General features: G+C 36.8%; 1 protein-coding gene across 1 annotated transcript in view; it reads left to right on the top strand.

Moving 5' to 3' along the window:
- The first annotated feature begins 2739 nt into the window (after positions 1-2739).
- LOC118323045 (synaptic vesicular amine transporter-like) overlaps positions 2740-16040 on the top strand; it is a 26924-nt gene continuing 13623 nt past the window's right edge. The window contains exons 1-15 of the mRNA XM_035654965.1: positions 2740-2743; positions 3446-3547; positions 4686-5001; positions 5097-5155; positions 6625-6708; positions 6790-6882; positions 7771-7860; positions 7958-8001; positions 8316-8376; positions 10045-10140; positions 10688-10769; positions 10990-11041; positions 12982-13045; positions 13132-13251; positions 13622-13755. Coding sequence (XP_035510858.1) covers positions 2740-2743; positions 3446-3547; positions 4686-5001; positions 5097-5155; positions 6625-6708; positions 6790-6882; positions 7771-7860; positions 7958-8001; positions 8316-8376; positions 10045-10140; positions 10688-10769; positions 10990-11041; positions 12982-13045; positions 13132-13251; positions 13622-13755 — 1401 coding nt within the window. The remainder of the gene's footprint in view (positions 2744-3445; positions 3548-4685; positions 5002-5096; positions 5156-6624; positions 6709-6789; positions 6883-7770; positions 7861-7957; positions 8002-8315; positions 8377-10044; positions 10141-10687; positions 10770-10989; positions 11042-12981; positions 13046-13131; positions 13252-13621; positions 13756-16040) is intronic.

Here is a 16040-nt window from a genome sequence, read left to right as displayed (position 1 = left end):
AGTAATGCCAACATCCTGACCCCATGTAACCTCAACAGCAGGATTCATGGAGATGCTGGGCCTGGGGAGGCCTCAGAAAAAAAATGACACAATGTTAAACCAATATACAGTATATTGCCTTTGAGCTGAGATGTGTCCCACTCTTTCCCTGTGATGTCAATATTCATATGTGCTGTCCATGTTAACTCCAGAGCAAAAGATACAGTAATTGCGTAATAAATAGCCCATGTCCTAGACAAAGCTTTTCTAATTTTATCCATGAACGTTAACTGTTCCATAAAAGCTTTTTACAAATATGATTGAACATTTTAACCCTCATAATACCTTCCCGTTGACTATGCAGTACTGTTCCTCCATCATAAACTTTGACCCCAGTCTGGTTTGACTTGTTTAAAAAATATAGGGTATGAATTATGATCCAATACTGTGTTTGACCTTTTAGTGAACTCAATACCAACTCATTAACACCAAGCTTGACCCATATTTCTATAATTTAGGACACGATTTTATACGACATCATATTGCATTTTTTTGTTTTAAAAAGCTAAAATTCTGAATAATTTTGACTCTAGTTAATGTAATAGGAACACATGTTAATTGATTATCATAGTCTGGTATATGTCAACTATTAGCCAGGACATCCCCAGCTCAGAATAGACTGATGCAAAACTTAATAATTTCAGATCATTTTAATTACAAATTCAAAAACACAGAAAACAATCCCAGGTACTTTGCCTTCGTGTGTGTGCGTGTGTTTCTGTGTGTGTGAATATGCCTTCACTTGCATGAGTGGCAGTATGTAATGTAATGGTGTGCGTTTTACAAATGTATGCATGACATTTGCAGTTTGTTTTGTCACCAGTCATGCGGGGGCAGAATAGGCACCTTTTCCTTTGGGTGATGGGTTAGGAGGAGCACCTGAATGACGGGAGGTTGCTGCAAAGCTAGAGGGTGCATCTTGCTGAACATCCACAACAAAGCTAGCAGAGGCTGGCTGACCTAAGAGGTTTTGAGCTTTTATGTGTGCTGAGGTGTACTCTCCCTGCCTTAAGGTCTTCCACGTATGTGCGTGGAAAGGCAAGGAGGTCCCAGAACAGAACCATACCGCCAAATATAACATTCTGCTTTGGAATTTTTGGTCCTGACTGAACTAATGATTTGATACAATTTGATTTGATTTTGCTTCACGATACGATTTTATTACCATTTTCTTTAACAACATGAGATTGGAGACAAATTATGACTAAATATATTTTCTTTATCATTTATTTCTGAGTTAGGGTATAAACTGTGCGAACAATGCGTATTTCATTTTCTTTATAAAAGTGAAACAGAAGTCTTTGAGCCTGGATACCACAATTGATGTCACAATTCATTTTTCATTTCATTTATTTGTTTATTTTAACAGCTCTGGCAGTGTGCAGTCTGCCAGAAAAGAAAAACAAGCAGGAAGATTTACCGAGGGCTACACCTTATCCTGTTTCATGGGCATGCTAAAATAACATTGGCATTAAAGCTTGACCTTTAAAACAACAGGAACTTTCACAAAGATAGACTATGATTAAGGCTTAGATCAAACTAATGATTAGATTTTAGACAGACGTCTAAAGTCATCCATTGCACAAAACTGTCTGGTTCTTACAGATGCCCATTCCTGCCAAAAAAGAAAAACTTCTGTATGTCATTATGATATGATCAATATTGTTACTTGGTATCTCAAAATAATTACTTAGTATCACAAAGTCATATTTTAAGATGCCAAGTCAAAATATTGAGGAAGTTTGTAATTATTCTGAGATACTAAGTTACTAAATTAAATAGACTTATTTGACACAAATACTAAAATCTCAGCACAGTTCACCAGCTATTTGTATTCAAACTTAGCCTGTGTAGCCTGATATCACCCTCTCAGTTTATTTTTATTTCCAAAGGGCATTATCAACAGGCACAGACTAAAATGGCTCCTTTGGCTTAACTTACACCCAAACAGAGCAATGAAACATTACCAAATCCTGACGGAAGTATGGCAAACTCAGCTTTCTTATCAAGAAAAGCTTTAAGTGCAGTTGTTTGTTTAATACTGACGGGATAGCGGATTCAACAGGATCAATCTCCTATCAGCTGAACTTCAACGTTGGTAACACTTGCACTTTCACAAATTCTACAAGGTATTTTGACACTGGGTTGACACAGACTGTAGTCACCCAACTAAAATTCACAAGAGCACTGTGTGCAGAGCCGTTAGGAGCATGGCTCTTGAAGTACGAAGACACGTTGGTAACTAAGTCCAAGTGCTATCAGGATCCAGGGATAATTTGTCAAACGCAACCTTTCTGAAGTTGCTGGGTGTCAACATCAAATCACCCAGCAGCAGGATTCCCCTCAATTAATGACATTTTTTAACTCAAAATAATGACATTATTATTGTGATGATTTTGAGTATGTTTATAAAAAGTACTCAAAATCATCACAATATTACTGCTCCTAAACAAATAATGAAGTGAACATGTAAAATAATAACAAAACTTTCTCAATATTTTGAATTATTTTTTCAAAATAATGACTTAGTATCACACAGTCATTACTTTGAGATGCTAAATCAATATGTCATTTTATCATGCATGTGCAGCAGGATAAGGTGTAGCCCTCGGTAAATCTTCCTGCTTGTTTTTCACACTGCCAAAGCTGGTCACACCTCGCAAGCTGCTAAACTGTTCTGCACCCTGTAAAAACTGAAATATGGGTAAGTTTGAACTACAATATTCTCTAATATTTGGACTGTTGTCTGCAAAAGTGAATACATAGAGATTACATAAATTACACACACCTGAAAATGTATTGATCGAACTGCTGTACATATTTTGTGCTGTATATGTTGTTTACATTAGTGCTGTGTATTGGCAAGAAGAAGATGATACTATACGTATTGCAATACAGAGGTTACAGTTCAATGTATTTCTATATACCACAATACTGTAAGGAAGGCGATATATTGCACTTTTTTAATCTAACTTCAGGAAAATATAAAGATAGGAATGTAAAGATATATCAAGAGACTGTTATATCAAAACAAATATTCAAATCTGTGAAATTAAAAATGTGATATCAATTGATATCATGATATCAATTGTGGTATCCATGCTCAAATACTTCTGTTTCACTTTTACAAAGAAAAAGGAAATATGAATTGTGTTGCACAGTTTATACCCTACCTCAGAAATAGAAAAGGATTCTATTAATTGATAAAGTAAAGTAAGAGAAAATATATTTTGTATATTTTTGTCTAGTAAGGGAATCTTTTTCATTCATAATTTGTCTTTATATCTCTGTCAAATGAAGTTGTATCAAATCATTAGTTGAGTATAAAAAAAACTGTTCAAAAACAGTGAATTGGATCAACTTAAAATATCGGAAAGATTCTCTTCATGTCTCCTGTGTAACCTAGACTTACTTGCCTGGCTGAGACAGGAGGCCCAGCTGAAGAAGATGGCCCTGGTTATTGTGTTCATCGCCTTGTTCCTGGATCACATGCTGCTGTCAGTGATAGGTAGGTTCAATCTGTTGTCCAACACTTTATCTAAACATTAAACCAACCAGTAGTGGAACATGGCTAGGTACACTTACTTAAGTACAGTACAATTGTCACGTACTTGTTCTTCACTTAAGGGAAAAATATTTTACTAACTTTTTCTCATTGAGTTATTATATACATACTAAGTTATTTTACAGGTTACAATAAATTGTTACGGAATAAATTACCCAAGGCCTAAACTAGCTCCATCTAAACAGTTTACAACAGTAAAATGTGTCATACACATTAATACATCAGTGATGGGTGTGCATCATGTGATCTGACCAAGTGTGACCCTATTGTGACCTCACCCATTGGTTTGTGGAGAACCGTTTTGAAGCCTCAAATTTGGCATTTTGGGACTGCGCTCATTGGCTGCGCAGACTTATCAGTAGCAGGAAACAATGGTGGCTCACACACAATCTCGTAAAATGGCTAAAAAGTACACTAGAATATGTTTCTGAAACAGAATCTTGCTTCGTATTTAATCAGCACTGCCTAGTTTGATCTGAGTTTGGTGGTGCATTGAGCTGGACGGACTCACTGAGAATGACCTGTCAAACACAATGTAGCCCCGCCCAAAAGCATATTTATCGTCTATTTTACATTCATTTACTAAATGAATATCATAATGTATAGAGGAAGATGTGAAACTAGAGACTGAGACCCTAAACCCATCAGGAACTGTTTACTGTTTAGTAACCATTACTTGGTTAGGTTTAGGAAAAGATCATGATTAGCGTTAAAATAACGTTAAGTAAATCATGTGACATACATGATGTTGTCAAGTCACGGATAGTGAAGGAAATGCCATGTAAGATAATTTATAAGATAACTGAGATTATTAACATTTTTAATTGCATTTGCCCAAAAAAGCTAATTAACTTTTCATGTTTTGCTAACAACTCCAAGGTGATATAAGTAAATTAAACAACAAATCTGTTATTTGAAGGACAAACATAAAAGAAGTAATTTAAAAAAAGAAAAAATGGATCATTAAAGTTGTTGAAAGAATGATGACAATACTATACATCATTTTTGGGCCTTCTGCTGAAGAAATCAAATCACATTTAAGACACAGGATTACGTTTTTGTTGCTTCATTTTGTTGACAGTGCCAATCCTTCCAAGTTACCTGTACAGGACTTCCCAGGCTACCTCTACCACTTCTGGGAACAACACTGAAACAATGGTCGGTCCTCCTCTCATCCACTCACTCAGTAACCAATCAGGAATTCTGGGCTCCACGTTTGCACCTCCAAACCAGAATCCAGCTTTCCCCATTGATCCCACCGTGGCCAAAACATCTCCTGATTGCTCTGGAGCTGGTGCTCAGCTGGACGAAGTAAACATCAAAGTAGGACTGTTGTTGGCCTCAAAATCCACCATACAGATTATCATTAACCCCTTCATTGGGCCACTTACTGACAGGTGGGTGACTCTGATTTGTGGGAAATGGGCAGACATTTCTCAAACTCTAATCATATGACTCCATTTTCCCTACCTTTGTCCTGTATATTGCACAGGATTGGATACCACATCCCAATGTGTGCTGGTTTCTGCATAATCATCATGGCGACCACCTGTAAGTATCACATTGGAAAATATTCAGACAGCTTGTGGCTTATCACAAGGTAGCCACACCCTAAAGCATACCCTGCTTTATGGTCTATTTTACTCTAAATGGAATTATAAAATACTGAATTAATACATGTTGTATAGATGAATAAACACATTAGGAAAATGCCTACTGAGCTAAGAAATCAAGTGAGAAATAGGGTCATTTCCCCATAAGACTCAATACTATCTGACTTTTTCTTGCACCCAATGAGATGAAGAAAGAGTGCATTGTTTAAGACACTTGCACATTGGCTTCACTTCACAGACCTGGAAGCTTTGTCCACTATATATACTGTGAATGCATTTTCCACAAGGTCAGGCAAGGTCATCCAGTCTGTTGCACTTATAGACTGTACATGTATAATATCAGCAATGTCAGTTGTGGCATTTGATTTCAAGACAAATTTGAGTCATTTGCTTGTTAGTATAGTCTAGTTTTGGCAGTGAACTTGAGTCTCATTTTCAACTGTTGCCATCATTTATTTGGGCAGTTTTGGTTACAGGTGTCGTAAACCCTGACTGTTAGAACAAGCTTCTCACTATCTCTAGTTCTGCTCACCTAGCATTACTGCAGTCATATAAACTTAGCACAAAAAGTAAGTTTATATATATATATTTGCTCTTTAAAATTCTTATCATTGTCCGGTGGTTCAGTGTTGCCAACTCTTTTCAAATGAAAGTAAATGAAAAATTTGCCAAAAGTCACCAGATTACATCATACACTAAATTGCATTTTGATGAAAATCGACACAGACCTGGAGAAGATCAAACAAACTGTTTGAGTATTTACAAGATCAGACAAACTATTTACATATAGGCTAAGCTATTGGAACACCCTAATCCGGAGATCCGGAGAGAAAGAGTGACAGAGAAGGTCAAACAAACATTTACATATTAATGAGCTATATGATTACCCTAATCTGGAGAAAGGCTGTGAGCACGGTGCAAGAGCAGAGAGGGAGAGGGATAATTTACAATATAATTGATTATATTTCTCGCCTTATCCCTGACGGTCACAATAATATACTAACTTTGTCACTGGTTGCTTTTTTAGAATGAAAGTCATTAAGAGGGTCTGAAAAGTCGCTAAATCTAGCAAGAAAGTCGCCAAATTGCCTAATTGATATATTGAGATATATATATTGAGAGCTAAAAGTAACATTCCCTTAGGTTGACAGTTTAAATTAATCTTGGATTCATTCCTTTTTAAAGCAACATGAAAGATGGCTGAAAGTAAAGCTAATGTTACGACCACAGCCACATCTCTGCATTATGTTCCATTAGCTTACCTTTTTAGTTTTTGGTATGGAAATGTAACATGTCTTTTTGTGGGTTTTTTACCCACAAAGGTAAAAGACAGGTTAAAAGGTTAAAGACAGGGAGATGTTTCTTCATGTATTATTAATATAAGTCTCTGTCCTCGTTTCTTATTAGTGTTTGCCTTTTCATCGAGCTACGTGTTACTGCTGCTTGCCAGATCAGTGCAAGGTGTAGGTGGATCCTGCTTGTCTGTGGCAGGTGAGATATATTTATTTTCTGAATATTTAACAATAAAATTATTAAAATAAGTTTCACTCATTATTACTTCTGTTACATCAGGAATGGGTATTCTCGCTGATCTGTACAAAGACGGTGAGGAGAGAGGCCGTGCGATGGGCATATCCTTCACTGGTTTGGCCTTAGGATTGATAGGTGTGTATCATCGACATATATAAAGATGGACCACATGACGGCCCCTTAAAAGAAAAGCAAAAACATCCTGATGGCCCCCTGGTGGCTGACTGCAGTATAGTTCATTAAGCCAGTTGTGTCCATGTTAGCCGATGGGGCATAGGACAAACAAAAAAATGAAAGTACATGTCACATTTAATTTTTTCCCAAAGATGGTTTCTGTCATTTTAGGTAGTTCTTTTCATGTCGATGTATGTCCAAGTGTTCATTTTTCTGATTTTAATTAGTTATTTGAAGCTTTAAAAAAGGGGTGTCACGTCATGATTGACAGCATAGCCCTAATTGCAATTGAGTCGGTGGGCCGTATGGGCGGGACCTTCTTCCACCCCTCTTACTCTCTCCCCTTTTATGCTCTCTTCAGCTATCACTGCCCAATAAAGGCCAGAACCCTGAAAAAAAGAAAGAAAGAAAGAAATTCCTTTCATCAGTATAGGTTAAGTAATTCAATTAATCACTTAAATTTGAATTGCATTTAGGATACATTTTGGTATCCAGTATAGAGAAGACAGTTATAACAACAAATAACTATTTTACATTGCATAGTATAACATTCTGATATGTCAAACAAGTACAGACCCAATTTTAATGCAAGGAATTACCATTTTTTTGCCAAATGAATCACATTTTTGGTGGCCTAAAAATGCTCCAAAACTCATGAAACATGGCACACATGTCAGTGGTGGCCAAAAGTGACTTGCCCTCCCTGTGTATCACTCAAGGTCAACCTTAGACATTTACCGGTTTGAATCCTGGACAATCTAATTGAAGGATGCTTTTTCCACTTACTACTAAATCCTGCAACTAATGTTGAACTGTAACTGTATCACTTGTCTTGTTCACGTTCTGAAGCGGGTGCTCCATTTGGCAGCGTGATGTATGAGTTTGTGGGGAAGATGGCTCCATTCCTGGTCCTAGCTGTCATCGCCGTGTTGGGCGGAGGTACTATGTTGAATGAATACGATGAAACATTTCCTCATAAGTAGCGTGAAACTTTTTTTTGTGCATCAGACTGTCCTGTTTCACTGTCCACACACAGGTTTACATTTCCTCATCTTTCAACCATCGCGGATAAAATCAGAGGTAAAGTATTTCAACCACTGTCAAGAAAAAGGAACTCTCAACTGAACACTTGATCAGTTTAATTTTCCCAAAAAATAATAAGAAGAAAAAATAGAACATGGAAATGAAAAATTCATATAGCGAGTTGTTTACATAGGGAGACCCAATTAAACATCAAACCATAGAAACTTTCTAATCCATTACTATAATAATAAGATAATGTGGTTGAAAGTAGTCAAAAATATAACATCAGTACAAACAGTAAGTTTAATTGATCTTAAAAGCTATAAAACTTAATTATTCTCTAAAAATATATGTTTTATGCTTCAATTCAGATGGAAAAAGGGACTCCACTGCTGACTCTCCTGAAGGATCCATACATACTCATTGCTGCTGGTACTTTAAATAACATTAATACTGTATACAATACAGTTTGATGTCATCTTGTATGTTCCGAATCCTCCATGCTTGTCTCCATAACACAGACACTTGTCGACTGTGTCCGGTTTTCTAATACCAAACTCAATGTTTTGTCACCTCGACCAAAATTGTCTGCGTCGCATCACTCCACTCCTCCATTAATGGGAATACAGTACGCATCCTTTTATTCTTACTGGTCGCTCATGCTGGTTTTACAGCTGTTACGTGCTGCCTCTGCACAAAATACACCATCAAAAAACTCCACTGCGTACCAGAACGCTGAGCTGATCGAGATTCACTAGCTGTTCACAAATCACTCCCAATTTATGGAAGATTTAAAATGCCTAAATTGTCAACCAAAGAAATAATGAAATACAATACACACTGCTATATGTATTTAATTGTATGTACAAATTCGCTGTCATAATTGCATAAAAAAGAAAAAAAAATTCAGAATGAATCATTTTTATTGTGATATCAATTTTCCATGGCAGATTAATTTCAGTGTTGTCCACCAGAGGGCAGCAAAGACGTGCAAATATTAAGTGCAAAGGACTGTCATTAGTTTTCATGAGGAGGCACAAGGGAGTCTTTCACGTTTGAGATGGATGTGCATTGTGCATGCTAAAATTAAAAACAATCATCCGCTAGTCATTGGTGTAACACACAGCTGGAATATATAAACCATGGTGGGAGCTCTCTACAGATGTATTGATAAGTTGTATTATTTATTGAAGAGCTGTAAAGTTGACTCTGAAGCAAAGACATCTCATTTTGTTAAACGCCTGTCGCCTTGACTCCTCTCTCCTCTGTGTCTCTCATCCACTCGCATCTCTGGTAGGAGAGACTAAGATGCAAGGAGAGGAGGCGAGAAGACGAATCGAGGATGTACAAACTAGGAAATGAGAAAGCTCTCTAGATAAGAAGTGTAGCTTTCAGGTAGGAAGTTGCTGCCCTCTGGTGGTTAAGACTGTTAATAACTAGATAAATCTGTCTTGTCCCACACAACACTAAAATAATACATCTGACTTATTAAAAAGATTGAAGCATACATTTACATGACTCTATTGCTTTTATATGCAGATATTGGTGAAGTAATTAACCAATATCAATTACTTTTAAGAGAAGAAACTAACTAGCTTCCACTGTGTGAGTGACAGCATGATGGGTCCTGACAAATGTCTTAAACCACCAACTGTACATGTGGGCAGCACATACATGTCCAAAAGTGGTTTTATCCTCTTTTCAACAATGGATAGTGTTTTGTTTTCGTTTTAGATCATATTTCCACATTTGTGCGGTTATTCAAATGCAGTTTAACCACAGAGGTGTCAGGCAAGAGAATGCTTTTTGAACACTTTTCAAACTGTGATTTGTGTGGGTTTTGGAATGATAAATGATTTCCCAGGGGAGTCAGACAGAACCTATGTATACAGTCATTCTGGGTGGAGGGTTTGCAAACAATATATTCTATCATTTGATGCTTCATTTCACTAAAAAACTCCCAACACTTGAGTTTAGTATTAAGATAATTGGGCGATAACATTAAACAACTTTTGTTGCTCTGTGGAATGGTATGAGGATTATGAGCATACTAAATACATAAAGATAGTAAAAATAATAATTTTAAATTCTGCTTTCCAGGAGCCATATGTTTTACAACTCTGGTTGTTGCCACAATAGAGACAGCCCTTCCTATCTGGATGATGAAGACCATGTGTGCTAGCAAATGGCAGCTAGGTATTCAAGATAAACCCATGCTGTCCTGATTCTAGTGCTCGCAGCTTATGCTCATGATTACCATACACTGATGCAGCAAATTGTCTGATTGATGGGAACACAAGGATCTCCATATGGAGAGTTAACCATACGAAGTGTATCGGGGGGGCGATAGCTCAATAGTTTTACCAGTCATTTAAGAGCATGCTTAGCTGCACAGATTTAAACATACAGTACACTGGGCCTCATGTAAGATGTAACTGCTACTAACAGATCAGTTTTTAAATGGCACATGTGAGTGATTTAAGAGAATTCGGCATGAACGAAATTCACAAGTTGTACAGACATATGTCATGTACAGATCATATACCATTCTAATGATTAACTCATTTCCAAACCTCACAGAAAAAGTAATAGAGGTTTAGGATAAGAATAATGCTCTTGCATGAGGCTCGTGTCATGTATTAGTGAGGTCATTTTCTTGTTATCAAATATCTTGGTTGAAAAGTCTGGAGTTGTAAATGTCTCTGCTGCTGTCTTATTCCATCTCACGGTGTCTTTGTGTCAGGCGTTGTCTTCTTGTCAGACAGCATATCCTACCTCATCGCATCCAACATCTTTGGTCACCTGTCACAAAAACACAATGGAAGGTAAGTTGATGGAGTCAAAAACAGATAAGTCTTTCAGGGTTTGTACAAAGGAAAGGAGAAATATTTTATTAGTATTGTATTGAGTCACTGGGTTTTTTTTATGAATGTTCATCCATTCATGTTAATTTTTAGTCTTTCCTTCATGGTTGGTACCAAATGTACCAAAACCACCATATAAATCCTGTACTGTTTAAACTATGTTGTTATTCTCTTCTCACAGTTGGCTATGTGCATGTATTGGAATGATCCTGGCCGGAATAACCACCATTTCTGTAAGTCTTATGGATTAAATTGAAGGAAACTTTAGATTACCGACTCCAAATACAGTGAACACATTTTGTAATTACAATTTCAAATCCACCTGGGCGCCACTAAATCCTACACACTGGTCCTTTAAGTCTACAAAGGACCTAAAAATAAAGTTCTCTGTAAGCACTTTCTTAATTATCCTGGACATATTAAATGATCAGACTGTACATAAAGGACATAAGCTATATTCACTTTAATTGTGTTTGACATCTGTTTAGCATATGGAAGCCCGTTTTTGCCAATGTGATGCAGAAAAAAAAGATCCTGTAAGTCAATATATATATATTAAGAAGCTTCAGCAAAATATTGACATAGTATCTTAAAACAATGACAGTATCTTAAAATAATGAGACATTTTTCTCAAAACTATGGGTGAGTATAAATCAGAATAATGAGTTAGTATTTCAAAATCATGAGAAGTTTTCTCAAAATAATGATTAATGTACTCAATATTTTGCTCTAGGCCTACTACGGTATAGCAAATTTGTGTGCACTAGCTTCATTTCATTACTATCGGAAAAGAGATCAGTATTAAGTCAATATTTTTGATAGATTCTCATTATTTTGAGAGCATTTCTTAATATAAAGCCTTACAACACGTCATCATATTGGCAGACATGAGCTTCCATAGACTAACACTGAGTTGGACATAATTTCTGTTCAATAGTCTTCAAAGTAGTGATAGACTGTACTGCGTGACTGGAATAAGTACAGTAATGCTACATATTACAGCCCAGTACCCAATATACTACTGCTCACATGCCCAGTAAATACACCATTACTGTGAAAATGGGACCACTTGACAATGCAAGTGACCATGCAAGTGAGGATGGTGGTCTATATAAAAAGTAATGCTTCTGTCATACTGTATGTTGTCCAATGAATCTTAATTATGTTTGTTGATATAGCAGGCCATATAAGCGCATCTAGTTTCTTTTCATTGTTTTTCATTACTGTTAACTTGTATTTTATCATCATTTTAAAAACACAGTTACTATTTTATAGCTATAATCATCCCAGGCTTTGCCTAATGTTGTGTTGCCCAGCAACAATAACATACATTATATTAAGTACTAAGTACTTAAATTGAAATGTTCTGAAATATGTTTTTTTGGAACTAGTCATTTGCCTGAATTTGTGATGTGTGAATTAATGTGTGACCATGCCCTTATGGCATCTTCACACAGAAAGTGAAGCAAATTGTTTGGTGTGATGAGATTACACAAAGAGTCAGTGCAAAAGCAGACGACACAAATGTGGTGAATATGCCCGAGAGAGGCACAAACACCCATAGTCAAACCGGATTCTGCTCTGATCTGGAGCCGATCAGGAACAGAGGTCAGAGTCTCTAGCTTCTCAACGGAGGTGCCACTTATAGCTGCCTGTGAGCACCCAGACCTTTATCATACTACTACATATTTATACAGAGACTGAACAGAAAGGAAGTTTGAGTCCCTGGTAAGTTCTGTTACTTGAATCCACCCTTGTACTTTACTATTACCTAAGTTAGCATATAGCTCCTGATCCATCTGAACATCATTCAGACTCCACAAAGTATGAACAGACTTCTTACAAATCAGCATAATGATGTAAAGGATGTAGTTATTTTGGCATCCTTTTGATCACTTAATTGCAATTAAATCACAGCAAAATCTGTCTATTATGGGCTCATATTCATTCCTGTTACACAAAGCATAATGAGTAAACACATTCTGTGTGAGCACACCATTACACAGCCTGGGAAAATGTATCATAAAGAAGGCAAACACATTATTAATAATGAATGAATTGTGAATGAATGCACGCTATAGCATCATATATTTTGTTAGAATGGTGAGTTTGTACATTTGTCTGTGATCAGCTTTTATTAATCGGACTGTAAATATGTTTCTTTATATTTCAGTTTGGATTCTCAAAGAACATCTATCATGTGATTGTTCTGAACGCATTTGTTGGCCTCTCAGTTGGTAAGTCGTGGCTAATATTTGATGTGGATTTTTTATTTTATGAATTACTTTGTTGAAATTATCCATGACTGTCTTGTTCCTGACAGGCATAGTGGACTCCTCAATAATGCCTCTCATGGGTTTTTTGGTAGACCTGCGGTATGTGCCAGTATACGGTACAATTTATGCTATTGCTGATGTTGCAATCTGCATTGGATTCTGTGTAGGTAAGCATATTTCATCATGAGGAAATAGAGGCTCCATTGTGAGTGGGGAAAAACGTCTCGTGCAATTCTATCATTATTGTCTGTCATTGACATCCTGCTACTATAGTTGTGTATGTCCAGAAAGCTCATGGTGCATACTCAGAATTCATGCTAATCTAGTATAAATGCAGGCATTCTTTGTGTTCACAAAATACATATATTATGCAGTTGGAACACAGTACATAACCTACTCAATTTGACATCTTACTGAACACAACCCATGTGATTTTGTTCCAGATAACACAGGTTTAAACCTGCTAATGCAGAGCAACAGCCTGTGTGCCTGAATGTTTTCTTATGAAGTGCTGAATGTTGTCTCTTCTGTCCAAAGGTCCAGCTATTGCAGGTCCAATAGTTGCATCCATTGGCTTTCCCTGGCTCATGGCCATAATTGGAACAGTAAATATAATCTTCGCTCCACTCTGTATCTTCCTTTTTCGTCTATCTCGGCAGGACGAACATTTGGTGAGAGCTGTGAGGAAAAAAATTAGCTAATTAGCTGCTCAGCTGCAGTATATTATACAGCATTTTACTTTGCTAACTATATTTCAAAATTTGTATTGGTACCCCTGATTTAGTAAATAGTAAGATACTGGCTGGTAGTTGCTAAGAATTTAGGAAGGAGTTCACACACAAACTTAGTAATGGATTACAAACAGCTGGTGCATTTTCCATATTGCATGGGTGTTTACAGTGTTTACCCATTCGCTGTCAGTCATTGGTTGTATGGTCTTGTGTTCCAGCCAATCTCAAAAGGAAATTAAGGAAGCCTGAGAAGTTGGAATCACACTGTAGACTTGGATTCAAGTATTCTTGACATCTCTGGAAAACCACAATGAATAAGACCGAGTGAGGACGCTCTGTTCTGTTCTGTTTCTTTCAAGTGATCAAAACAAAGATTCATGTTCTGTTAGTCTGCAACATATTTTTTGTAGTCACACTAGCACCATGGCTCCAAGGAAGACAGTGTCAGGCCAACTTTTTGGTCCAGAGTGAATGTCTTGACAACTATCAGATGGGCTGCCTTGACATTTAAGGGCAACATTCACAATGGCAAGAACATCAACTCTTCAGGATACACCACTGTCCTAAATCCCAGCTTCTTATCAGTGTGCCATTCCATTCGCAATATTTGTATTTGCTAACTGTTTTCTGAAAGTGAATTGTTCTGTGTTGCTGTTTTGTTCATTTTCACTATGAGTATCAAAAGTCCGAATCACTGTGACGTCGCAACTAGTTAATTTGAAGATATGTGAAATCTGCAAACATGGATATTTCTGATGCCATTTACAAACATGAATGTAATGTTTAAAGATACATAATTAAACATTGTGGTCCAAACTATCTGAAGTTCCTGCTGTGCTTATTTCATGTACTGTAGGTCTTCACAAAACTCACCACTGGTCGGACTGCTAGTTTTGTGTAAACTCGAGCAGTGATTTTCTTTAGTCCGTGGCCCAACAGGTAAATTAGGTCTCCACCCTAACTTTAGTGAAAGTGAGATGTGAAAGCATCAAACCTGTCGTTTCATTCAGCAGTGCATGAAAGGCTGTAAGGAAAAGCGCGACAGACAAGATATAAGGAGTGAAAAGATGGGCAGAGATAAAACCAGAGAGAAGAGGAAGAACATGATGGTGTAGGATGTGTATTATAGGCAGTATTAGTGCCATTGTTTTGGCTTTGAGTTTAGTTTTGTCCTGTTTTATTTTGAAAGAGTCCTTCCTCATGTGTCTTGGTTGACTTTATTCCCTGGCTTTGCACGGATCCTGAGAGGGTCTCTTAGAAGGAAAAAACGTGCTAGATTCTCTTTCATTCTTGCATGTATCTGTACACTATAGCTGTCTTCAGTTCCCTGCACAGAGGCAAACATTGTATATAATATAATATAATACTCCACTGCATTTGTCTGACAGTTGTAGTTACCAGTTACTTTTCAGAATACAGTGTTTCAAAAATTTCGCTGTCCAGTAAAAACCATGTATCTGCAAATTGGCTCATATTCTTACAGTAGCAACATCTTGGAGGATCCCCTGGGTTCTTTAAGTAACTACTCGGTTTTTACTGTTTACTGTTTATGAATGTGATCCAATCGATTATGCCAGGTTGTCATTACAAGTTAATGTTATGGTCAGTGACTTGACTTTTCTCAGCTCAGAGCATTTAGCATACTTTGATATTTTTATTCTTCTGTGCAAGAAAAGGTCTAACAAAACCCCAGCAGACATATTATAAATGCACACGTGTGCCATCTCCCAGGGCTGTGCTGGGCTTCTGCTACATGGCTGACTGAAAACAAGCTGGACAGAGAAGTCTGAAGAAAGATTGGCATAAAAATTGCTGCTTGTCGCTGTTTTTTTCGGGGGGGCATTCACTGCAACTTTTCTTAAATATTGCGATGCAAAACAATATGTATTCAAAATGATATACAGTAAATATGATTTAGTTACAAGTTAAACATGTATGTATGCATGTATGTACGCATGTATTATTTAATGATAATATCAGGCTTTGGTCATACAACACATTAATGGAATGTATTCATTGTTGGTTTTGGTATTTTCATAGGATTTGTTGACAATACGAAAAATATCACTTTTCCTTTAATGATATAATAATATTTCAGTTTCATTCACCTTTAAAGCTGCAGTAGGTAACTTTTATATTTAAAAAAAGTCATATTGTCTTTCTTTCACTACTGTCAGTAATACATGAGACAGATAATCTGTAAAAAAATCTGGTTCCTTTGGCTC

Source organism: Morone saxatilis, unplaced genomic scaffold (genome assembly GCF_004916995.1).
Source record: "Morone saxatilis isolate NCDOM2014 unplaced genomic scaffold, NCSU_SB_2.0 Contig14, whole genome shotgun sequence".
In the NCBI taxonomy this organism is placed as follows: Eukaryota; Metazoa; Chordata; class Actinopteri; family Moronidae; genus Morone; species Morone saxatilis.
Note: the sequence above shows the minus strand (reverse complement) of the source record. Positions and strands in the feature narration are given on the sequence as shown.